The sequence below is a fragment of the Coffea arabica genome, chromosome 3c (assembly GCF_036785885.1).
Source record: "Coffea arabica cultivar ET-39 chromosome 3c, Coffea Arabica ET-39 HiFi, whole genome shotgun sequence".
Classification (NCBI taxonomy): Eukaryota; Viridiplantae; Streptophyta; class Magnoliopsida; order Gentianales; family Rubiaceae; genus Coffea; species Coffea arabica.
This window is the reverse complement of record NC_092314.1, coordinates 5,499,442-5,525,547: the sequence shown is the minus strand read 5'-3', so window position 1 is coordinate 5,525,547 and position 26,106 is coordinate 5,499,442. Positions and strand designations below refer to the sequence as shown.

General features: G+C 34.3%; 3 protein-coding genes and 1 pseudogene across 4 annotated transcripts; 2 read left to right on the top strand and 2 right to left on the bottom strand.

The window, feature by feature from the left end:
* The first annotated feature begins 380 nt into the window (after positions 1–380).
* Positions 381–1,262, top strand: LOC113735415 (CMP-sialic acid transporter 4-like; annotated as a pseudogene).
* An 806-nt stretch (positions 1,263–2,068) lies between these two features.
* On the top strand, positions 2,069–9,464 carry LOC113734363 (3-isopropylmalate dehydratase large subunit, chloroplastic-like). Its single transcript, XM_027260883.2, has 15 exons — positions 2,069–2,275; positions 2,412–2,546; positions 2,652–2,822; positions 3,196–3,348; positions 3,474–3,542; positions 3,642–3,758; positions 4,405–4,479; positions 4,610–4,687; positions 4,793–4,888; positions 5,088–5,137; positions 6,773–6,827; positions 7,137–7,268; positions 7,900–7,947; positions 8,048–8,206; positions 9,036–9,464. The coding sequence occupies exons 1-15, from the start codon at positions 2,228–2,230 to the stop codon at positions 9,174–9,176; spliced, it is 1,527 nt and encodes a 508-aa protein (XP_027116684.1). The 5' UTR covers positions 2,069–2,227; the 3' UTR covers positions 9,177–9,464.
* A 3,131-nt stretch (positions 9,465–12,595) lies between these two features.
* LOC113734362 (auxin-responsive protein IAA13-like) lies at positions 12,596–15,534 on the bottom strand. Of its 2 annotated transcripts, none has more exons than XM_027260882.2 (5): positions 15,006–15,530; positions 14,025–14,332; positions 13,641–13,758; positions 13,121–13,182; positions 12,596–13,015 (listed from the first exon to the last, which is right to left on the bottom strand). In XM_027260882.2, exons 1-5 carry the CDS (start codon positions 15,410–15,412, stop codon positions 12,966–12,968), a joined length of 945 nt encoding a protein of 314 aa, XP_027116683.1. In that variant the 5' UTR covers positions 15,413–15,530; the 3' UTR covers positions 12,596–12,965. The 2 variants fall into 2 exon arrangements, with proteins under 2 accessions (XP_027116683.1, XP_027116682.1); XM_027260881.2 differs by having other exon boundaries at positions 12,890–13,015; positions 14,025–14,335; positions 15,006–15,534.
* A 7,341-nt stretch (positions 15,535–22,875) lies between these two features.
* LOC113735414 (uncharacterized) lies at positions 22,876–24,766 on the bottom strand. Its single transcript, XM_027262425.2, has 2 exons — positions 24,401–24,766; positions 22,876–24,069 (listed from the first exon to the last, which is right to left on the bottom strand). The coding sequence occupies exons 1-2, from the start codon at positions 24,764–24,766 to the stop codon at positions 22,876–22,878; spliced, it is 1,560 nt and encodes a 519-aa protein (XP_027118226.2).
* Between the last annotated feature and the right edge of the window lie 1,340 nt (positions 24,767–26,106).

Sequence of the window (26,106 nt, the reverse complement as noted above, 5' to 3'; positions counted from 1 at the left end):
TTTTGGTTATATTTTTATGTTAAATGTTTTTTTTTTAAATTATTTTTTATAAGTGAGAAGTTTTGAATTCAATATCCAAATGTTAAATGTCTCTGTATTTAAACAGAAAATTATTTGAAAGAAAAAAAATTTAACTATTATTTTTTGATATATATGTGTAATAAAAATGTGTTTGCGTGGCATCATAAACATACTGTCCTCGTGTCTAACAAAAAGGGAAATTGAAAATGCGATAAAATAAAAGTTTTATTCCGAGTAATCCTTTGTCCAAACAAAACAGGCTGAGAATTGAATCAAGAGCACAATCCTCATGCAAATAACGAACTAGTTTGTGTTCAAAAACATCTTTTTAAGGAAAGTATTTTTTTTTTTTTAACATAATGGAATACAGAAGAAGAAACAAGCATCAGCAGGAAAAAGATGGAGAGGAAGTTCATCCTCACAATGATGAAGACATCGAAAGCTTGCTTGGTTCCAGATCTGCTTCTATCAAAGTGGAAACGCAAGTCAATTGTAAAATTTGCGTTGTAAAATTTGCGTTGACTATTCTCACGAGTTCACAAGCTAATACTCATTGTCACTTGCAGCCTTGGCAAGAATATCTGGAGAAATGAAGGTGTTACTGATGATCGATAATTAACAGGTTGAGTACAACGTGGATGAAGTTAGTGTTTACCTTATTCATGCTGCTCTCCACCCTGTCAAGAATTTATTGCAGTATTACATCTCTGCATATGTTGATGCTCCGGGATGTCAGATACTGAAGAATTTTAGCGTTATCAGCACCAGTGTTTAGAAAAAGTTAAGCGGGATTCAGTGGGCTGCTTTTGCGCACAACTCAACTGCGCAACTTAAAGAGGATGACCTTGTTTGTGCAGGTTGGCTGCTCGAATCGAAGTGGTTTTTGCTGGAGTGTACAGCAGAGGCTATCATTGAAAAACGACCTTCAAGGAACGTCAATGTGCAGAACTTCTGGTTGCGCGTCTTTCGAATGGTCTTCAATGCTATTTGCAGTACTGCTTCAACTTTCAAGGTTTTGATGCAGTGGCTAACAAGGGATTCTTTCATGGATATTCATTAATCACAGTTCCCATGATTCTCGACCATGCTTGTACTCAGGTTTATTCTACTTCGGTTGCAATGCTGTTAAGTACAGCAGTTTTTGGATTTCACCTTTCTCTTGCATTCTTTCACGGTTCCATTGATGTTTCTGTCTCAAACTCTCAATACATTTACATTCTGTTGGGAACCTGCAGAATTAACCCTCAACGTTACTACTTCCCAAAATTTCATTGCACATTATACTAGCTTTATGTCTCGTATTATGCACCTGAACTACAAATGATCAAAAATAATTTAAAATTTTAGAAATATAAAAAGAATTTAAACATTTAAATTTATGTCTCGTAGTATGTTAGAATTTAGAGATTTAAATTTAATAAATAATAATTAGAATTGAAAGATGAATCAAACTACCCGATACTAGAATCGAGTTCAACTTGATAAGAGTTCATTCGACCTTAATTCACCAACTAATTAATCCAAACTTGAACAGCATTTTATATTCGATAACATTCAAATTCGATAAATAAGTTCGTTGAATCAAACAAATTGTTTGAACATTAGGGTGTTCGACTTGATTATAATTTATTACACTCCCAATAAAAACTATTGGATGACATCGATCAAATTTATTAAAGAATAAAAATTTCAATAATCTGGAGAAATGACAAATGGAAACGTTCCTGTAACATCTTAATTGATAGATTTGCCATATTACTTGAAAGTTGGGTGCTTAATTGTTAGTTTAGGCTGAAATGAAAAGATTGAGCTTGAGTTGAACACACGAACACCTTGAAATTAAAGAAAAGATAATAAAAGAGACACCGGTAGAGTTAAAGGTGGCATGTTTTGACAAAAAAAAAAAAATTAGAGTTAAAGGTGGCATGACCTAAGTGAATCCAACAACTCACGACCACATTTCACCGCCGTGGCCCATCGCTGATTGATACACGAGTCACGTAAGTCAACACCAGTTCAATAGGCAGCCGCCATCAAGAAGTGGGGGAAAAATTAAAAGACGAAAATAGAGAAATTGAAGCACAAATTCTGTTTACACTTTGGTTTCCTTCTTCCTCATCCACCGTTTTCATATTTCCGTATACCTAAAACAGAAATCTCAGCAGCCAAACAAAGAAAAGTGAAGATAATTTCTCAATCATTTCCAATGGCGTCTGCTACCATTACCTCACCCCCTACACCTTTGATTAACAAGGTATATTTCAATTATTAGGCGTTGAATTGAATTAATAACCGGAAAAGGCTTCATTTTTTTTCAAAAATCTATGTTCTCCCCTGATTTTGTGAAGGACTGATCTTTTTTGTGTTTTGCGTGACTTTGGAGTTAACAGAAAGATGCAGGCCTTTCAGCTTTCTCCTCACAAGCCTCATTTTCTGTTCGAAAATCCCAGAAAAGGGCCTGCAAGAAAATTGTGTCTGTAATGGCACCTCAGCAGTCTGAAAGAAGGCCTGCTACCACTGGTTCAGTTGGGTTCTCTCTTATGTAATTTAATATAATATTTTGTCAAATGGGTAGCTGAATTTGATGGATTTGTGGTAAATTTTGTCATTTTTTTTCTGTCCTTCTTAAGGTCAAGACCGGGATGACCATGACTGAGAAAATATTCGCAAAGGCTTCTGAGAAATCACAGTTGAGCCCTGGTGAGAATGTCTGGGTCAATGTTGATGTTCTGATGACTCATGATGTTTGTGGGCCTCCTGCTATTGGAATTTTCAAGAGAGAATTTGGCGAAAATGCAAAGGTATATACTATGAACTAAGCAGTTTATCAATGATTTAACTAAAATTAAACATCTTTTTGCTGATTTGCATTTTGGAGAGCTATTGTTTTCTTGGAAGCATTATGGAATTGAATTGATTCGGGTTGAATTTGTGAATTGAGTTATGTTAGAGTATGAATTTGTTGATTGTTTGTTTGTTTAGAAGTGCCATTGGGTTGAACTAATTGTTAATAGGCTAATGTTTAGGATTCGTTATCAATAATGGCAGAGTACCTAGCGCAAGTATTGAGGTTTAACTTGATTAAACTTGAGTAAAGTGGAATTAGATTCTTGTCTTGATTGGATTCATGTCCAACATCTAACCTATGATCTTTTTTCTGTCTCCCACTTAAAGGTCTGGGACCGTGAAAAGCTTGTCATCATACCTGACCACTACATATTCACTACTGATGAACGAGCAAACCGTAATGTGGGCATCTTGAGGGATTTCTGTAACGAGCAAAACATCAAGTACTTCTATGACATTCAAGATCTTGGCAATTTTAAGGTATGTGTTTGACAGTGATGCAAAATGGTATGTCATAGAAAAGAAGTTGATATTCAAGTGTAATCTGCTATAAATATATTTGTAGTTGTAATTGTAATTGGTTTCTTGATGCAATAACTTTACAGGCTAACCCTGATTACAAAGGTGTATGTCATGTTGCTCTTGCTCAAGAAGGTCACTGCAGACCCGGAGAGGTTCATATTTGCCTCCTTAGTTGAATAGATTTTGAAAAGATTCAAATGTTTTTGCATGGTTGCCAACATCTCGTGCTTGTCTTCCCTTGTGGCCTTCAGGTCTTGCTGGGTACAGACTCGCACACATGTACTGCTGGAGCATTTGGGCAGTTTGCTACTGGAATTGGTAATACTGATGCTGGTTTTGTGTTAGGCACAGGAAAGCTTTTGCTTAAGGTGAATCATCTTTCTGTTGCCTGATGTTTATAATTCCTGATTGCACTAATCTCTGTGCGTGCATCATCTAGTTTGTTATTAATGTCATCATTGTTCAGATGCTACCATGCGTCCTTCTGAGAGACTTGAGTTTCCTTGTCTTAGCTTCCTACTCTTTCCTGAGAAGAGGGGTTCTAGGCTCGCCCATAGTGTAGAGTCTTCACCACCTGTGGAACTGCATCAGTTATTTTTTTACATGCAGCAAAGCTCATTAAGTTCTAAATAGGTTATATACGTCTTCGATGATGATTGTGGGGTTTCACGTTCATCTTCATTGGTGATTGTGGAGTTCAGTTCTAGATAGATTCTATACTTTTCGAGATTATTAGCTGTCTGTGATCAAGTGAAAGCAATGTTAAGATTTTCTTCTGATGGAGATTATATTTAACTTCTATTTTCTCCATCTTAGTCCGTATATTTTTGAATTATACATGTTGCAGAGAAGCATCTGCGTGGCTACTGATGCTCGCTTTTTTCTGTTTTGATTTTCTGTTTTTGAAAAATTTGCTCATTTCTTTAGAGTATATCAGTTTCTATGTATGCCGTATTTACTATTCTTTTTAAATACCTGCCTGCATGATCTGTACTTTTACATGTTTGATTCCAGGTGCCTCCCACTTTGAGATTTGTTATGGATGGTGAAATGCCCGATTATTTGCTGGCAAAAGATTTAATTTTGCAAGTAAGTTTTACTGGAACATACGAAGTAGTTACATTACATGGAATCAGTATGACATTTAAATTAGGCTGATCCTGGTATCTTCCATTTTTTATGGTATAAAGTCTGACCACTTATTGATCTTCAATTGTAGATTATTGGTGAGATATCTGTTGCTGGTGCAACATATAAATCAATGGAGTTTGTTGGTACTACTGTGGAAAGTTTGACTGTGAGTTTCCTTAACCTTGCTTTTGACATAGATCATTCTACTTTGCTTGATTGGTTATCTATCGGTGTGAGCAAGTTTGAGCTGTTGTTACTTTGTATTTCATAGATGGAAGAAAGAATGACACTGTGCAACATGGTTGTCGAAGCTGGGGGCAAAAATGGTGTTGTTCCAGCTGATAGCACCACATATAAGTACCTCGAGGTAAGAATGACATGTCATTTCGATGATCCAACCTCCTGCAGCCCCTTTCTTCTTATATTTTTTTTCCCTCTACAAGAGTCTAATTTCTTCTCGGGTTTTCTAATTGAAAACATCCATGGTTATTGTAATCTACAAAATAAAATGGAACCTTTGCAACTGTTTACCCAACTTATGAACATTTTCATTCTTGTTGATACAGGACAAGACATCTGTGCCTTATGAGCCAGTTTACAGTGATGAGCAAGCAAGGTTAGCATGTTTTGGAAGTTTTAGGATTGCTGCTAGTGCTAGAAATTGCTGCATTTGCTTTTGGCTGCCTTTCCTTTGTCTACTTTGTGCAAGTTTAACAACAGTGTAAAATAAACATGTCAGACATGAATTGCTAGTGAGACTATTTTTTTTTTTTTAACCTGAGCTTACAAGATCTCTGGTGACAGCCTCTGGTGTTTTGCAGGAAGAATTCAGAAAGGCTGTCATTAACTTAGCCATGTATACACACACAAATCACATATACTTGCATATATATGTACACACAGACACACATGTACATATACATACGTACAGAAAAGAGAAGTCTTCATGCTGGTTTAACAGACACACACACAGTGTGTGAGTGTATATACACATGCTGGTTTAACAGGAAAGAGAAGTCTTCAAAGCATGCAACCTCAAGGAGCATCAAGAAATTTAATATGGGTTGATTGTTGTATCTTGGGCAGGTGTTGGGGAATACTTACTTTTTGTGGAGGGAAGAAATCAAATTTTGAATATATCTTTTCTGAATTTTAGCTTGTCATGAAAGAATATTAAAGTGAGGTCTTCATTGATTTACCATAAAATCATTTTCAGTGTACTTTTGTGTGTGCTTCCTGCCTTTTTGGTTAGTTTCCCTTATGGTTTAAGGTTGAATTGTTTGGGAATTTATGCAGAAAATTTAAGTTTGTATATTTACTACTCTTGGGGGTTGGCAAGGTTCTGATTTTCTGCTAGTCAAATATGCAATTACTTGATTGCTGTTAGACACATTAAAATACAGATAACAACCTTTAAGATCCAATTCATTACAAACTTGAATAACTTAACATGTTTAATAAGATTTAGTGGCTTACTTGAGGATCACTTGGGATTTCTTCTTTGTTGTAAGTAGGAAAATTGTTGGATTGTGCCTCAGTTCAAGAAGGTTGCAGGGATTTGGCCCAGTTAAAAGTATATAATTCAGCTATAGGTAGACATCAATGCTGTTTTCTCCTTGTCTGGGATTCTTGGATTAAGTGTCTCTGAGTGTTCTGTTGTTGCTGCATAACATGTATCATTGAAGTCTAGACTGTTAGCGATAGCTAACCATCTAAGTTCGAATTGGCATCTTGCCCTTAAATGAGTGTTAGACAAGTGAGAAATTTTTTAAGCTGCAATGGTTTAAGAAATAAGAAATGTTTGTTCCCCTTGACTTTGGTTAAGTAAAGATTCTCGTACTGCCTGAAGTATCACCTGAGACCCATTTTAACCATAGTAAACTAAGAGTATAACTTAATGGTGTTATTAATGTGTTGAACAAAAGAAATATGTGTTGAACTAAGAGTATAACTTATTAACCATAGTAAACTAAGAGTATAACTTATTACTGATATAAATTATTAATGTGTTGAACAAAAGAAATATGTTCAACGGACATCTTAATGGTATTGTTTTTTTACTTGCCTAATTGTAAGGTTCACAAGTTAAAATTTCCAAGTTGTTGCATGTTACATCATGTGCTCGTCTGAGATTTTGGCTTTGCAATTTTTTCCTAGTTTGTTTAGCTTTTGCTAATCAAAGTTCTGCTTGTTTAGATTGTTTTCCCATGCTAGCTTGAGTTGTTGCTAATCAGAGCTTTTCTTTGTTCAGATTTCTTTCAGAATATAGATTTGACATCTCAAAGTTGGAACCTCTAGTGGCAAAGGTAAGTGGTTTTTTTTTGGCCACCTGATTTCACAGTATGAACATTGCATGTATTTCTGTTTGTAGCCCTTGCGTCCTTCATGAATACATGTTTCCTTTCTGAAATTCAATTCAAAATAGTTTAATTTTTCCCGGAAAATGAGGACAAAAACGTGGGTTAAGTGCTTAACAGCAATGTTTTGACAAGTGTTGATTTTGCAGAAAAGATTGTGGATTATATACCTGTAATGCCTAGAATGCATTGTCTCAATTCACAATAAGGTTTGTGCTCTGTTTCGTGCATTTAACTGTGTCATTTATGATTTTGCAGCCTCATTCTCCTGATAATCGTGCTTTGGCGAGAGAATGCAAAGACGTGAAAATTGACAGAGTGTACATTGGATCATGTACTGGTGGAAAAACTGAGGATTTTATGGCTGCTGCCAAAGTTTTTCTAGCTTCAGTAAGAAATTCCCTTCTGAATTTTTTATTTTTAGTCTTGGCTGAGAGTTGTCTTCAAAGATTGAGTACAATCAGTAGAAGAATGTTCGTCATCATTTACTAGGGATGCATCTGTTGCTTTAATAAGCTTCAAAAATCTTGTTGCATGATCTTTTTCTGTAATCATTTCTACTTCTTGTATCTATCCATTCCATTACCTTTTGTGCAATGAAACACTTCAACTGGCTCGGAAGATGATATTGCATTTATTTGCTTGCTTCACAGTGGTGAGTTTTTTTTGGGGTCATTCAACCGCTGTACTATACCTTTGATTCTTCATATATGTTTTCTCCTCTTTCTTTTTGTTCTTTCTTTTGGTTTGTTAAATGCTTCCTCAAATGGCTCATTTTGAGGACAAAGATTTTCTGCATTTATGATGCATGAGTTATGAAACTGTTTTCAGTTGGGTAGGCAAACTACTGATTGGTGTGTTATATCACATCTTATTATTTGCAAGTTTACAGGTTTGAAATCTCTCCTTTTACCTGAATAAAATTGATGAGGAAAAAGGAAATTAAAGTTCATTACTATCTTATCTGTTTTGGATGGGAACTATGTCCCTTTAACTCAAAAATCAATGGCACCTTTTGTAGGGAAAGAAGGTCAAGGTACCAACATTCTTGGTCCCTGCAACACAAAAGGTAAAATTTTGGCCAGAATATTGACACCTTTTATGTTGTGGGTTTGAATTTGATAAATGCATTTGGTTTATGCATTTGATTAATATTTCCCATTTCTCAGGTTTGGATGGATGTATATGCACTTCCAGTCCCAGGATCTGGTGGTAAAACTTGTGCTCAGATATTCGAGGAAGCTGGCTGTGATACACCTGCAAGTCCTAGTTGTGGTGCTTGTTTGGGAGGCCCCAAAGACACCTATGCACGCATGAATGAACCTCAGGTAAGTTATGCATATTTCTGTTTGAGAGACAATTGGCTTATGATAAAATATGGTTTACATACATTGATGAAGGATTTTTAGGTGCCTACTCGTGTTGCTATTTTTCGTGCCATCTAAGATATCTTTCATCTCAGATTGAGTTTCCTCTTTCAGTGATGGCCTGCTTTTCCCTCCACAGAAGATTTTTGTCTTAACTGGAAATTTATAGAGTTTTGATTAGCAGACTACCAATGTGCTCAAATGCTTGCTTCAAGTGCCCCACTTTGCCTTCATATTCTTTTTCCATCTCAAACATCATTATGTGTAGCTCCACTTTGTGTAAAGTTAAACTTCAAAGAAAATTTAGCATTGGCCGAAAATGACTGAGGGCTCAAACTTAAACCAGAGGAAACATATAAATCTGGTGATGTTGTCATTAAAGTTTGATGCATCATTAATCCATTTTTACTGCTTCTGATACTGAAATTACATCCCACGCATGTAATTTACTATCTATTAGAAGATGTTTTAGTTTGAGGATGGGAAGGATATCTGTTACCTATATCATACATTTAATCTTTTCTTGTTACTAATGGCTGTATATGAACATCAGTTGAATTTCAGTGTTACTGTTCATGTGAGCTTAATCTTTGGAAAAATGATGTTGCATTTGGAGTAGATATGTGCTTACTCCATTAACATGTCATCTAAAAATTCACAAATATGTAGTTGCTCACTGCCTCAAGTGTTATCTTCTGTTATATTAATATTTATTGGTTGCAAGATCAGGGTCAGTCTCTTAACTCACATTGTCACACGTAACTAGACACTTAAGATTTTATGATTGCAGGTCTGTGTATCAACCACAAATAGGAACTTTCCTGGACGAATGGGTCACAAAGAAGGCCAGATATATCTAGCTTCTCCATATACTGCTGCAGCATCTGCATTAACTGGCTATGTCACTGATCCAAGAGAGTTTTTGCAGTAAGTTTTTTTTATCAGTGTGTGCCATTGTACGCTGACACCAACTTGATTCCTGGAACTGTAGCGTCAAAAGAATCCATCTGAAGCCTTGATAGTTTGTATGTTTCACTAGTAATTGTCAAAGGTTGTTAGTGCACTAGAAATGCAGGAGGACATATATCCGAAATCCTCGACAGCAGAATTTTGAGTTTCTACTGTCATGTTGTAAGATCAAATTTATAATGTAATTGTGATGATCAAGCTTGAGTGAACCTAGTTCAATAACAGCAGCTTAATACTTTCTTGTTTGGCATCCTCATAAGGTACAATGTTTTGAGTTGTTGAGAAACAAATTTTAACAATTACATGAATGCACCCAGAGATTTAAAAATTTCACATGTAAGTTGCTTTAATCATGTGCATTTTTAACGCTTTTACAAGCTTTATAATCTTTTGTGGATTCAATTTAATACCAACAGTCAGGCAGTCACACAATGCAATGGTTAGTAGTGTCATGCTACTTAATGGCTAGGGAAAGAAAAGTTGCCGACTCACTATCTTGGATGAAATTTGCTGATATGCTCATGGCGTGGAATGAAATATGTTGCATTCTAGAACAAGCATTAGCAGGTCTTAGGATTATGCAAAATTGTGGTTTTCTTCTCATAGGGTTAGGTGAGGGAGACTGAGGCCATGCTTGGTCTGGTTTAACTTATAAATCCAGATGGCATTAAAGTTCCAATGAGATTACGTATTTGCCTACAGTTCTTGGAAATGATGGGGTCTTCAACTTAAAGATCGATCTACTGCACCTGTTTGTTAAGGAAGTTGCAATTGCATTTTGTGAGAGGTGTTAGTCTCGCTGTTCCAGAATTCTAGGGCTCCGTTTGGATTAGCTGTTTTTGGGGTTATTTTTCAAAAACACTACTGTAGCATTTCGAATCTGAAAAACAAGTCCGTTTGGATTAGTTGTTTTTTGGGTTATTTTTCAAAAACTATATGAAAAACTTTTATTGTAAATTTTTTTGGATTATTTTTAGAGGTATTTTTGAGACATATTTTTGAATATTTTTAGAATATTATAATTTTTATATTTTTATATAAATATACATTTATGCATTTATAATACATTTATATTTACAAATCTATAAATGTATATTATTATAAATGTATAAATTATAATTGAATATTATATAAAAGTATAAATTATAAATTATAATTTTTATATAAATATACATTTATTTATAATACATTTATAGATATTTATAAATAAATATATTTATATATTCATATGAAAATATATAAATGTATTATATTATATATAATACATAATATAAATATATTTATAAATGTATAAGTGTATATTATTATAAATGTATAAATTATAAATGAATATTATAAATGTATAAAATTAATATATTATAAATATATATTAATATTATGTAGAAATGTATTTATATAATTAATATAAATGTATATATGTATTAATATTACATATAAATGTAAAATTAATATTATGTATATTAATTTAAATGTATAAATGTATTATATTATATATAATACATAATATAAATGTATATTTAAATGTATAAGTGTATATTATTAAAAATGTATAAATTATAAATGAATATTATATAAATGTATAAATTAATATATTATAAATATGTATTAATATAATGTTGAAATGTATTAATATAATTAATATAAATGTATACATGTATTAATATTATGTATAAATTTAAAATTAATATTATGTATATTAATATAAATGTATTATATTATATATAATACATAATATAAATGTATATTATAAATATACATAAATATTTATATATTATGTATAAATGTACATTTATATAAATGTATAATATATTATATATTATATTATATATAATTTATATAACATATAATATTTATGTAAATATATTATAAATATATAAAAATATATTTTAAATAAAATAAAATATTATAATATGTATGTATAAATATATAATATTAGAAATTTATATAATATATATAATATACATTAATATTAATATAATTTATATATAATATACATATTAATATATATTATAAAACAAAATTGTATAAATATATTTATAAATTTATATATAAATAAATATTTTTATATAAATAAATATTATATATATTATATCAATTGAAATAAATATATTTATATTAATATAATATACATAATATACATAATTGAAATATACATATTAAAATACGTAATCGAAATATACGTATTAAAATATATTAAAATATAATTGAAATATACATATTAAAATACATAATTAAAATATACAAATTGAAATATACTTATTAAAATATACAAATTAAATATGCATAATTGAAATATATTTGGTGTTGTTTTTGATATATTGTTTGGATATGGTGTTTTTTAAGTTGTTTTTGAAATACACATTTACTGTAGCATTTGGAATGTGAAAAACAGTTTTTCAAAAACAGGCACAAAAACACTCAATCCAAACGGAGCCTATATCTTTTCATTTGAAATCAAGAAGAAAGACTGGAGATCTCATATGGAGCAACAAGAATCATTATGAGCAGAGCCCTCCAAATGAGTAGCAATTCTGCCAGAAATTAATTAATGTTGTCTGCTTCAGATAATTCTAGAATTCTAGCATTTCTGCGCGATATAACCAAGGTTGTCAGGACAACGTAAAACCTGAAAATGCAAAGTTTTCTCTAGGAACATCTCAGCAGCATTGCATATTGCAGGCAGCCTACCCTATCAGGGCTAGAGCATCTTGTGTTAAACACTCACGGTCATTGAATTCCTGCATGGATAGCAGCTGTCATGGGATTAGTAGCCCTTTGATGCGCTGAGAAAGAGACACTTGTTTTTAGCTTTTCCAGCTGTTTGATGCACAATGCTTGCAACCAAAAGAAAGAACATTACTGAAAAAGGGATTTTCTTTCCATGATGCACCCTCCACAATGGTGTCATACAGTTGGTTATTCGATCAACTAAAAGCAGGTCGTTGTTGATCGTGACTATACAGTCAAAACCTACTCGACAGCATAATCCGAATGATCAAGTTAAATAAACTGTGAACAGCAAGAGTGAACACATTTCAAGTGAAAGCCAAACTGCATTATTTGGAGTGTAGGCTTGTATCTTCCAAGCACTTTCATTCTTTCAGCAAGAATCATATAAGCTTGGACCACATTTCAGAAGTCAGAAAGTATGCTACAAGCACATCAAGTTCAAAAGGTTGACAAGCATCAAATGTCATCGATGGATTCTTCTGATGTTAACATAAAGCTAAACACCATTTGTGTTACACATTAATCCAGGGATGTAAACTGGTGCTCTCAAAATTCTCCACAATTAGGGTTGAAATTCTTTTGGGGCCCTAACTCCGAATTTTACAGTAGTACTGGAGATCAATAGGACTTGCAGCTGATGTTGTAATCATCTAACGCACAAGAAAACACAACTTCTTTCATACAATCCAAAGACATTTAGAAAGAAATAATGAAAAAAATCAAATTGTTCTCAGCAAACACATGAAGCTGGATATAAAGCAACACATATTTACATTATGAGAGGGCCTTTGAAAAAGTATTTGTGTATGACTAAAAAAGATATGCAAAAACTGATTTGAATAGGACATACTAGACTCTGAACACATTAAAACAAAAAATGCAACCAAAAGCAGCAACAATTAGACATCTCAGCGAGCTGTTGTAACTCTTTAAGAGTTCTGTATGTTTTCCTTGGTCTCCTTTTCAAGCTGTGGCCTCATTTTTTCAGCCGTTTTGTAGTTGGAGAAGAACCAGCACTCATCTAAATTGGCTTACCCTTCAGTCTTTCATGCCTTTGTTGGATTGTTGGAGCTGGGAATTTTGAGAAGGTTTTTGTAAGGAAATATCATAATCACAATACAAAATTGCTGATAGTATTGGAAGGTGGATGAAAATTAGCCTACAAAATGCACGTACCAATTCCATTAGCCTCTGAGTTCCTCATTATCCTGAGCCTTTTGACAGTGCATAGAAACATCCTAATGCAAAGCACATAAAAGTCATGTGTTAGTGTTGCAGCAATTATCACTTGGAAATTCACATCACACAAAATGATTATGCTTTTGTTGATTTTTTTATGCTTTTTTTAATTGAATTTTTAGATAGTTATTGTGATTGTATGCTTTAGTCTTTCTGGTAAGAAGAAAGTCTGGAAACTTTTCTCCAGTATCTCAGCCTAAGATGCACAAGTTGCTCAGTTACTAGAAAGCTTGGCTTTATATAAACATTCCAGCTACTGTATACTTAGTTAACTTCTTATGTTAACCCTATTTCTTGTAACTGAACCTCTGAAACATCACTCAGTCGGGTATTTGGCCAAATAGACAAAAGAACCGCGTATGCTGCATTTTGACATAAATATGTTTACTAGTGCACCGATCTTTCTACAAATTATTTATTCCATACTTAGAAGAAGGCAATCTAATTAGTTGCATACCCCCATGGTACGTCTCCCACAAGCATCCAATCTCCTTCTTTATCCTCATATGTGAGCACAAATTCGGATGATTCATCCAAAAGCTTTGGGGGCTGTCTGGATGATTCCTTTTCACCACCTGATCCGAATGATACAAACACATCTAAGTAACACGGAAGCAAGAACACTACAAGAATGGTGAGTAACATCTGTTAACAAAAGATACATGCATAGCAGATGGCAAGTGTTTGTGCTTGCTAGTAGTTATCTATCGCCATTGAAGGTGAAACAATTAGATCTTGTAGCTGCAAGGGAATAAATAACCCAAAAAATGGTAAAACATAATTTCTTCCCTTGGAGAGCAAAAGGCTATTTAAAGTCAAAAGGGAAAAAGAAGGATCTTACTAATTGCAATGGTATTAAAGAACATCTCCTCTAATGCTTCGGCCAAGGATTCATAGCAATTGTGAGCGTTCAGATCCACTTTCCTTCCAATGGGAACTCCATCCATATTCACCTTTATATAACCAAGATGACCTTTGTCCTTTGGGGTATCATCAGTCTTGTGATTTCCATAGTTGGTTTTCTTCTTCAAATTTTCCTTCTTTTCGTTCCCGCCAACTCCCTTATCTTCTTCAACATTTGGATTCTTTGATTGGTTAACCAAGCTATTCATTCTGAATGCTCTAATAGGAGGCCATCCAACTACCTGACTGCTTCAAGAAAGCAAAACAACCGCAAGCTATAAACTTTTCCATCAAAGGGAGGACCAAAAAACAAAAAAAAAAACAAAAAATGCTTACCTATAAATCTTAAATGCTGTCATTTATGCTGTTTAATCTAGCTAAATCTTGCAAGAGAAGCATGGCATATAAGTACAATGCTACCTGAAGCCCCAACATCTTCCAAATTCAGATATTAAAAGTTCTTTCACAAGAGGGAAAAAGGTAAGAAAATAAGGGATTCAGTAACACAGATGAGTTCCACTGTCAACGAAATGATCCTTACAGGAATGGATTATACCATTAGATAACCAAATGGAGGAATCATTGTTGATCAAGGAAAACTAACCCCCCCCCCCCCAAAAAAAACCACACACACACACAGAGTAACGGCTAATCAGACCGTAGTTCGCAAGATCACACACACCTAACACTCAAGGAACTAAAATGCAAACAAGAAATAACAAACACATGAAAAATCAACGAACTCATGAAACAACGAAAAAAGAAGAATCCAGAAAAAGATGAAAAAAAATAGAACATCTAAAGGTCATGTCTATTAACACTCAAAATACTGCAATTCAAGAGCACCAAACTGAAAGCAAAGCTTTCAAATGTAAAAGAAACTCTTTTGCATGCGAAAAAAAATGAACATAATTCTAACCTGACTCCAGTGGAGGCAGGCACATTCTCAGCAGGACTAACACAATCAGCGGCTCTTTTTGTACCAGAAACACCACCGGCTCTTCCAGAAAAGCCATTAGGCAGGTCTTTGGCAGTCAATATCCTCCCATAGTCACCCCACAATGACCCTTTATTCTTTCCCACCCCACCAGTACCGCCACCACTACTGAGACTCAGGCCTAACCCCAACTCAATTTCCTCTTCATTTTCATAAGATGAACCCTCTGAAGACAAGCCCATATAATCTTTCTCCACTTTGGACACAGCTGATGATGCAGTTTCATTTGACAAACCACTACCACCACTTCCACCACTACTGCCACCAGGTCCACCACCACTTCCACCACCACCACAACCACCACCTAGTAAGCCTAGAGTTTGTTCCATGGTGTGAACAAGAGAGTAAAACCAAAAGGGTTGACAGAAGAGAGTAGAGGGAAGAATGTGCAATGGTTTTGGGTGCCAAAAAAAGGAGGAAGAGGGGGTGAAGGAGAAGTAGGTTGAGGCCTTGAGGGGGTGCTGATGGTGGAGAGAGTGATGTGTATGGGACCCATATGTCTGCTAGTGCGCCTAGCACTCTAAAAGGAACACTCTTTCTTCTCAAGTTTTCAACTTTTGATTGCTTTTGTTTTTCCTTTGCTCAATTTCTCAGGCCTCTTTTTTCAATTCTTTGCATTTTATCGCCATTTTCAGTTAGTCAGCAAGTTTGCGAACATGTTTTTGAAATTAGCTACCATGAAAATGATGTTTAGTCAACATTTTTGGTTTCAGCCACAAAAAGAGTAGAGGAAAAGAAAAGAAAAAGCAAAACAAGAAAGAAGTGAATTAAGTGAAGACCAAAACTCTTTTTTATTTAATTAAGCATATATTAATGACACTGTGTATTTCAATAACAGTAGTATCGTGTTTGGATAGAATATTATCTAGAAAATCTTTTGAAATAATTGTATAGTACTGTCTGTCATATAATGTATATGTGAATAAAGAGATGATTGGTAAAATAAAAAAATGATTAAATGAAACATGTTTATGATAACAAAAAATAGTGGAAATATAATTATAAGACCATGCCATTAACAATTGCTTAGCTATTCCAAATCCAATACATGAATTTCCTCAACAAAAAAAAAAAAAAAACAAACAAACCTGCATGCATGAATGAAGCTGTCATGCAGCAATTTGTCCAAGACTCCAAGGGTACATATACAACTGCTTCCCAAGTATAATAGACTCAGCATACCAAGATTGTTATAATTTCCAAGGCTGTAGGTTAATGTTGATTTCGCAATAACTTAAAGATTGGGAGAGAAATTTTACTTGTTGAAATTGATATACAGGTCATATAGACTTGATTGCTATAATTAGCAAACTAATTATGTTTCTTTCCAACTTGATTAGTAAGTAACACTTTGGGATCATGGATTCAACTGATTTGTAGAAGCTTAAATTATTAAAAAATAATAATAATAAATTTGGCACATGTAAATTATGTGTATGAACTATTAGGTTCTCAATTGTCTCAATCCGAGAAACTATTTTGGAAAAACAAATTTGGGATGGTTTTATATTCATTTAAATTTGTAAACTCTTTAGAACTACTAGTCAAATGCAATAGATAATACTTCCTCCGTCCCACTTTGATAGTTCTGGTTTTGTTTTCACATAGTTTAAGAAAACTTAGTTAACTTTGTTGGAACGATCAATTTAGGTAGCTATTTTCCTAAAATACCCTCACATTAATTAGAGTACAACTTTATGGGAACTTGAATTGATGGTAAAAAAAGAATCAATTCTCATTAGATGAGTTAGGTTTAGAGTAACAACAACTTATAATGAATAAAATAAAGGTATTTTAGAAAAATTAAAATACAACTATATTTTTCAATTGGAAAGCGGACTATAATTTGGGACAAATAAAAAATGAAAATAAGAATATCAAAGTGGGACGGAGGGAGTATTATTGTTCTAAACACTTTATTAAGTACTCTTTATTAAGTCAATACTGTATTTTCCTTTTCTGTGTTGTCCTTTCTTTAGGGCGTAAGCAACTTTCTTTCTTTTGCATCTGTTTTTACCAAAGATGGGATCATAGTCTAAATTCATCAAAAGTAAAGCATGACCAAAAAAAGTATACAGTTGGAGCAGACAAGATAATCAAGATTCAGGAGGGTGCTCTGCTCATTAAGAATCCTAAGTCTTCATAAACGTGCTCATTAATATAACAAAAAAAAATTAAGTCATCTATGGTGTTACTAACATATTTTTCCGACAGTATCATTTGTCATGTAAAGCACTTCATTCTTTTACTTTGTAAACTTTGTTTAACTGTCATGCACTTAAGAAAGTATATAGAAGCAAACAAGAAATTCATTCAAACCCCCCCCCCCCCCCCTCAAAAAAAAAAAAGAAGAGGAAAAGGAAAAACGAAACGACACTCTCATTGATTATACCAAAATAAAAGAGGGAAATGTTTGTTAGTGTTAAGAAATGAATTGAATCTTTTTTTACGGCCAATGGAAGTTTGATTTTCCGATGATGCGTCCTAATTTTTGGCCTAATTCTTCTTCTGATGATCGATTCATCCTCGAATCAAAAGGATAGAATAAGAATTGTACTATATTTTATGTTTAATAATCCTTCTAATAATCAAGTGATTTTTTCTTCCTCGAGACAACAAGCATCTTGATAATGCAAACGTGCAATGCATTTAACCTAGGAATTGTTAGGTCCATCCATAAGATGAGTGCAATTAACCTGCTTGCTAACAACATTAATAACTCTTAAATGGCCGACAAAAGAACACAAAAATGGAAAGGGACAAATGGCAAATCCTTAAACCAAGATTAACAAAGAGAAATCTTGCAGACTTTGCCTTGATATCGTAACTGTTGTTGTCATCATCCCAACAGTACCAAAGATTTTGACAATCTTAATTAAGCTTAGGTGTCTCTAAACTTTAGCATAAAAAAAAAGAAGAAGCAATGGCCAAAGTCTAAAGGTTGAGTCTTTTTACAAGAAAAAAAAGCATAAATATGTTGTCATTTTTGCTTCTCCATGCTCTCTAGCTTTCTTTCTTTCTTTCTTTCTGCTGTCTACTATTGTGAAGACAATCAGCACAAAACCCTGTTCTGGAAAGTAGAGACCTGAAACAGCTGCCAATCGGTGGCCTGTGGGCCTGTGCAAAAGCCGAAGAGAAAACTAACTACGAACGTTTATTTAAGAGAAGAAGAAGATGGGGCTACCACTAAAGTACGGCAATCTACAACCGAAAAAGAATTTATCTACCAACAAAAAGATTTAGCAATTCCCAGCTTAGATTCTTAAGCATCCAATTGGGGCCGCAGCATTATATTTTGTAAAATATTTAAGGGTTTTCCTTATCAGTGGAAAGGCGTTAACGAAGCTAAAATATGACACCTGAAATATATCAACAGACGCGCATCTTTTTATAGGCATGATGAATAACACATTGACTATTTTTTTTTTAAATAAAAATTTTTGAGAAGAGGATAGGATTTAAACCAAGCAGCTTCTAAATTTTGAGATTTCGATTTTAACTATTAGACCAAGACCTCCTCTTTACGTTTATATTTATATAGATACAAATTATATACATCATCATTTACATTCTAAATATTTTCTCTATTTAAAATTAATTTTGAAAATATTAGCACTTGAACCTTCTTCTAATCGCTCTCTACCGGGCATGCGTTAGATTAATCTTCTGTTTTGTTTTGTAAGAAGGGCATAGGTAATTAATCTTGGTTTGCATTTTTTGAGATTCCAAGTACAATAATATGTTTCCAAATTAATTAATTACTTTTGAATAGTACCATTTATACTTTCCATTATTGTTGTCCCTAGAGTTTTAGGGCATGGCTTTTTATCATTTATATAGAGGGCTGATTGCTTTCTTCCATGTTGAATTAGTAGTTTACTATCTCAAATGCTTTTGGTATACTAGTTGTCAAATTGGTCTTCATATGATCAAAGACCACATTACATGTTTTTTTTTTTTTTTTTATATAGCAACTGAAGATTAGAAGGCTCCATTTACTTTATGTCTGTGTCAAGATTTTGTTTATCGATTAAGCCCAGTATTTTATTAACATCTGTTTATTACTTACTAGTCATAATTTCATCATAAGGAATTGTAGGGAAAAAAAATGGAGAAAATGTCAAGATCTCGGACGAGAAGAAGCACGAAACACGAGATATTGGCGATATAAAAGGGTAGGAGCATAACACTAACAGTGGGATCTAAAAGGCAAAAGGTTGTCGCATCAGAGCGACAAGCCGACAATGTGGGGCGCAAAGTCACGTGACACACCGCATGTTTCTTTTGCCACGTGGACCGACAGAGTACGCGGCTCACCGGGGGCTTTTTGTGGGACCTACCTATAGTATGAATTAGTGGTATGTTTGTAGTTCGATACAGCTTGCCACTGTTTTTCCTTTTTTTTTTCTTTTTTTTTTTTGAAGGATTTGAGAATAGGAGATTTATGTATAATTTCATGTATAAGGGTGTAGACAAGTCTTAACCAAATCAAATATTGTAGTGTCTAAATTTATTTGATTATTTTAATTAGTTTAAAATTTTATTTATTTATTTGTTGAATAAAGTTTGAATGGGATTTTTATCGAATTTAAATGTTTTCGAACATAAAGCACTTCTCAAGTTTGGCTGAATTATTTAATAAACTAAATTTAAACAGACTCTTGTCAAGTCAAATTTGATTCGAATATTAACTTACTTAGTTCATTTTTAAACTCTATTCAAGTAGAAGTATTTATTTGTTTGAGCTAATTGAGAATGTTTAATTAATTTATTTAAGATAAATCTTGCAATAACCCCTAGATTTATGTGAAAATTACCCTCAATTTATTCAGGCGTAATTGAGTACTATGTGGATTTGGAATTTTATATTAGCCTTGAAAGCAATAGTACTAAATCGAATACTATATTATAACATACTTAATAAAAGTAAACTTTTTTTTTATATTTAAGTGAAAAATTAACTAAGACTAATGAGAAAGGCTATCTATTCAAATAATACGAAGAAGAGCATAAGTTGAAGCAAAACTATGATGATCATGATTTTTTCCCCCTCGACTTCTTGATAGAACGGGCATTTTATTACTTTCTTTAACTTTTTATTTTTATTATATCTCGTTGAGCATTACATTTGCAATTTTGAAGTCTTAAATTTTGCTCATAATAAAGCAAAAGTAGACTTTTTTTTTTCACCACTGTATATTCTGCTTTCTTCCATAATAATAGGTCTGAAGAATGAATTCAAATATTCTACACAAGGTTCACAAGTTATTTAGAATCATACCCCTTATAAATATTGAACCAAATGTTATCTTCATTTTTTTTGCCCCAAAGTATTCACACAATTTAAACTTTGTCCCTAAAATCCTCAATATTTCGTGTTTGCACACCACATTAGTTATCTCACGACTAAATTTACAATTTTGTCATTATATGTGGTTCAAACCTTGCCTTCCACTATTTGTCATTATATGTTTTTTTTCGACAATAGGCATTTAATAGGGAAAAACTAAACTATACTCAGGGCACAACAAAAAGAGTCTCACTCAAGCTAAGGGAGACCCACAGAACTTCATCATCTAGGCAATTGCTACGATTTGCCATTATACGTGACTTGTCACTTTAAGTGGTTGCATCCGTTTTGACTGGTGATGGTTCAGTTCTCACCGATTTTTTCTTGAGTCTTTTCAGATCTCCCCTACGCATGGCATGAAATAAATATAGATCTATTGTATTCAGTTAAAAAAAAAAAAAAAGGATATAAACTTACAATTTTGTCAAATTAAAAAAAAAGAATCATACTGGTAAAACTTCAAGATCACTCATTTCTTCCAAAACAATCCATCATCTGAAAACCAAAACAGACTTCACTTTGTCAGAAATTGAGTACAATTGCAGGCAAAACTTTCTTCACTTTTTCTTGATGGCTGAGGCCCTGATCCCATATTAGGCAGATGTTTAAAATACTATAAGAATGCGCAATCAGACAAAGTGATGGTTGTTTTGGTCAGGCTTTTAGCAGGGTCCTGTGAATTGCAATGGAGGATCTATCCATCATCATCATCATGCATTTTTTTTTTTCCAACAGCCTGAATCAGACTTTTGTTGTTTTATAAACCTAATCCCAGAATTAACCTCAAAAGCCGGCAACTCTTGAGGCAATCCCAGGGACTTATATTCATCATCATGCATTTGACAGACGAAATATGTGAAGAGATACTTGCTATCATTCTGTCTCCACGCCGCGCATTGCTTGTAGCCTCTTATATTGGTGCATATTTACGTGGACGGTGTTCCATCATTATCCAACATTTCCCTGCACTACTATAGTTTCATTACTGTTGCTTTTTTGGCTCCCTGTGAAAATTCATCTGCTCAAGGCTCAATGGGGAATTTAACGTCCAAGATTGTGTTCTGTTGCGTTTGAATACAAATTACTGAAGCTTGGTACTTCTTCGACGTTATATTTTGGGAACTCTTCGTGAACATATTTTTTAATTATTTATTATTATATATATATATTAAATTATTATAATAATTTTTTTATAAAAATAAATATAGAAAAATGCAATCCAAACAAAGTAGAATCCATGTTATATTTTGAGGATCAAGTGTCAATCATTTGTTCTTGTATTTACAGGGCTTGCTGTAAATTAATTTGTGGGTTATCTTAAATCACGATGCATAAAAAAAAAATCTCATCAAATTGGTTATCAAGGAATGAACTTAGGAAAAAAGAAAAGGAAAACAAAGGCTTGTAATTGTTTGGATTGCTAGTTTCGTGAGAACAAATTTTTGAGTTTTTCTGCGAATATCACTGAATTTTCAGCTATTTTTTTTTATCTCACATACATTACTGCTTAAAAAAGTAAGAATAAATCTAATATGCACTGATAATATATACACTATCACGATTGAATGCACGACACATATGTAAAATTTTGGTTTCAAATTCAATTTCAGATTATGTGTTATTCATCCAATAGTAAAAGTGTATACACTGTGCCAATGTATAGAAGATTAATTCAAAAAGGTAATACAGCATTGTTTTTCTACAAAAGTACTCAAAAAATGCATCCAAACGAGCATCAAAAAGGCAAATTTTGTTCTTTATTTTCCTCTCTTCTTTTCCAATAAAAGTTCTTTAATTTTCACATAACCCTCTTTGGGGAAGGTAACGGCGCTTTAATAGAATAGATGGCTGCAATCCGTGTAGCAATAACTGGTAAAAATTATTTGGTGGCTTGGTGCTAATTAACCATATCTGCTCACTATTATAACAGGGCATTCTGTCAAATTTCAAAAGCAGCTAACCTCCAGAATTTAATTGCATATTTGCCATTTGGACCAACCTCCAGGCAGTACCTAATGAAGCAGCCACTGCAGAATGATTTGACAGATGAATTGAAGTACCACATCCTTAACTACTTCACCTAACACAAAAAGGTTAACATCTAACCAAAAGTCTCGATGAAGTTAAATAGGTATTCAACAATACTGAATTTGAAATCCACAATGAAACAAGAAGGAAATGCAGATGAACATTCTTCGTATACATATATCAATACAACCCCAAAGGAACCAAAAAAAAAAAAAAAAAAAAAAAAGGAAAAAGAAACAAGATGAGAAGATTGGCCTAACAGCAACAACATTCCCTTTTCAAGTCCACCACCTGCCGCCCCAACATACCTGATTGTGCCATGACCTCCAAAATTTCCTATAGGTTAAATTTTGGACACCGCGGCCCACATAGAGATAGACAAAACCGAAGGTTTCTATTTGTGGTGTTGGGCCGTCAGAAAAAAGATCGACTGCCAACTGATGGGCTTTGATACCTGGCGCTCATGGTTTTTTTCCCTGGAGGCTTACCACAAATGCATTGGCATTCATAACCATAAATATTACCGAAGCATGAGAACATCCCAGTGCCACCATCTGTGTGCCTTCTCTTGTGGTGCCCCGTCGACTGGAAGCTGCTCGACGCGTAACCGCGATCATACAGCGGTGGGAGCTCCGTTCGCCACCTCTCGAGCTTCGACCTAAGCCCTTCGACGCTTTCATCCAAGCTCCATCCATCCAACACCGAGCTCCGCTCCTCGTCCAACGGGTACTTCTTCTCGGCCATTGCTGCAGCCACCTCGGAAGGCGAGGGCCCCACTTCGGAGTCCGACCAAAGAGAGTTAGCCTTCATTGGGGCCCCAAACACATACTTCCCATTTGCTTTCGGACCACCATACTCGTATCCATTCAATTTAGGAACCGGCTTTCCTATAGCCATTTTTGGCGGCTCTTTCAGTGGAGGAATTGCTTTAGAGATCGTGACATACTTATCATCAACAGCCTTGTTTGTTGGTGGCTCACTTCCAAGGTCAGACCCAGGCTTGGGATTGGCCCCTTTGGTTTTAACTGCTGGTTTTAAATCAGTGGCCTTGGCAACAGGCTGCCGATCTTTGGGCCTGACATAGGAAGACTCTTTGCTAACAACGGAATCACTAAGCACCGAACCAGACTTGCCGCCTCTTTTCCCTCTACTTTTAGGCTTCTCCCTGAGCTCTGCACCGCTGATCACCGAACTTGCCTTCCCTTTCTTTGGAAACCCCTTAAATGGTTCATTAGAAATGCTGATAATGGAATCATCCTTTTCCAGAGCTCCCTTCTTCTGAAGTGGGATTGCCACTACAGAGCCATTTGGAGATGTTTTATCAAATGTCACACGCTCGCTGCGTTCACTTTTTGTACGGCGCAGAATTGGCTTCACATTCGGTGCATTGGTAGTATTATTGTTGTTGTTGTTGTTGATGTTTGGATTCTGATTTTCGATCTTGGTGTGGTTGTTTTGAAGATGTGAATCATCCTCCCCCATTAGATCACGATAACCAACGGCTGAAGCGCTTAATTGTGTATACAAAGGCATGCTACGCATAGAGCTATCGAGTAATGTCACGCCAATGTTCAGTATTCCCTGCGGACGTCCTGATGGACGGCGTACCTGATCAAAGCATGCAATAACTTCCAGCATCACAAGTTATTATCTAGAACGATATCATTCATTTTCCCATTGGCAATCAATCATTTTCAATAACAAAAATGACGACCGGCCAGTAGGTTTGTATGTATGCAATGATTAAACTTGGGTCAAGCGTAACAATCATAATTTCTCGTGACAGAAAATATGAGACGAGTTGCATGGATGCCTGATCTAGATGCATATAAACATGGAAATTGTTAAAAAAAAGAAGAAGAAGATCTAACGAACCCTTTAATCCTAGAATGGAAGGGGTGACATAATCATATCAATAATGCTGAGAAAGAAAATGTACCTGAAGGGCAACGAATCGCATGCCAATATGGTTGTGGTGGCGTGATCGGAGGAGAGGGGGAATGAGGTTTCCGACGAGAACGCGAACGGTGCCAACGAGGGTGTCTTTGAACCAATGGACGGCATGGATTTCAATTTGGACGGCAGAGGTATCTTGTCGAAGAAAATCTTCATCAACCCTGAAAACAAATTTGTCATTCCAAGTAGGGTTAACATGGCCACCAGAATCCACACGGCTAGAGAGCTTTCGGGAGCTATTCACCCATGCAGTCGCATAGGTTTTCATTTTCCTGGAGACAGGCTCCAAATCTTGGGCTGAAATGACGTTGATTTCCAAAAGTTGGAAGGCTTTCAGGTTACGTGCCATGATTGATTATCCAAAAAGCTAGGACGCAAATTTGAGGTTGTCTTTTCAAAGAGGACGACGATGATGTATTATGGAACAACGAATCTTTGGTCTAAGACGAGGAGGAAGAAGAAGAAGAAGAAGGAAACGAAAAGGAGGAGGCAAGGAGAACAGATTCCACTCGCCGTCCGATAATGGGACGACGAGGGAGAGGCAGGCATGAATGCGAAGGAGGTACCGGGCGGAGTGGGGAAGGAGAGGATGGCCTCCCTAGAGAACATTCAAACCAGCGCATACGAAGGAGGAGAACTCAATCTCTCTTTTTGACCAATGTTCTCATCATCAACTGCCGGATTTTGTCATCCCTTAAATATGTTATATACATCTCCTAATTTTTGGCATTTTCATTTTCATACAGTAGCAATGATCAATTTAAGGATAATGGTTAACAATCAGACGCTGCTTTTACATTTGACTTCCACTAATTGGTTCATTGTCATGACACATACATAGCTATGCCTATAGCTATTAGCTAAGCCCAACTTAATTAAGGTTTAATTAGCTAAGATTAATTCTTTTATTGTTGATAATTCTACTGGTTAACTATTTTATCTTTTTTAAGGGATTTTATTGACTAGATTCTTAATTATAGACCGCCAGAAACAAAAAACTATACATCATATAGTCATGTCTAGGAATGCTTGCATGGTCAGCTAATCACAAATCAAGTTGGTCAATTTATTTAAACTCTCAAAATTTCTTGGGGCATGCATGAGGATATTTATTTGCATTCACTTCAACAAAGTCTATGATATGCTTTTATCTTGATTAAAAATGATGGGAAGAAACATTGAGGAAAGACAAATGAGGAGGGTTAATTCCATATAAAGCCCCTCCAACTTTTTAATTTAATAAGGAGGGTGACCTGATATGACCCGATATGACCCGTTTACGAATTAAAAATAATTTAATAAATATAAAAATAATTTTATCTAACTAACCTAAGTTATTCTTTTTTTCAAAGGCATTAATTACTTAATCATAAATGAATTTATTTAATTTGTGTGAAGTTGAAATTATTATATTTGGACAAATAATATATTATATTATTTTTTACTTTTATACTGTTTTAATTTATTTTATATTTTGTTTGGGATAAAACACTTTTACGGTGTTTAATTTATTTTAGATTTGGTTTGGAATTACTTATTTAAATTTTTATTACTTGATTATGTAATTAGTTTTGTGAGAAATTGATTTTATTAGAAATTACAGTGATAAATTAATAAATTAAAATTAAGTTTCGGGTCATTTCGGGTCGACCCGCCAACCCGTCAACCTGAAATTTTCGGGTTCGGGTC

Coding starts and splice junctions, on each gene's coding strand:
- LOC113734363 (XM_027260883.2), top strand. CDS start 2,228: ATGGCGTCTGCTACCATTACCTCACCCCCTACACCTTTGATTAACAAG. Junction 4,688..4,792: donor CTACTGTGGAAAGTTTGACT/GTGAGTTTCCTT, acceptor TGTATTTCATAG/ATGGAAGAAAGAATGACACT. Junction 4,889..5,087: donor CCACATATAAGTACCTCGAG/GTAAGAATGACA, acceptor TTGTTGATACAG/GACAAGACATCTGTGCCTTA.
- LOC113734362 (XM_027260881.2), bottom strand. CDS start 15,412: ATGGAACAAACTCTAGGCTTACTAGGTGGTGGTTGTGGTGGTGGTGGA. Junction 13,759..14,024: donor CTTTAATACCATTGCAATTA/GTAAGATCCTTC, acceptor CATTCGGATCAG/GTGGTGAAAAGGAATCATCC. Junction 13,016..13,120: donor CTCAGAGGCTAATGGAATTG/GTACGTGCATTT, acceptor CAAAATTCCCAG/CTCCAACAATCCAACAAAGG.
- LOC113735414 (XM_027262425.2), bottom strand. CDS start 24,766: ATGGCACGTAACCTGAAAGCCTTCCAACTTTTGGAAATCAACGTCATT. Junction 24,070..24,400: donor TGCGATTCGTTGCCCTTCAG/GTACATTTTCTT, acceptor TGCTTTGATCAG/GTACGCCGTCCATCAGGACG.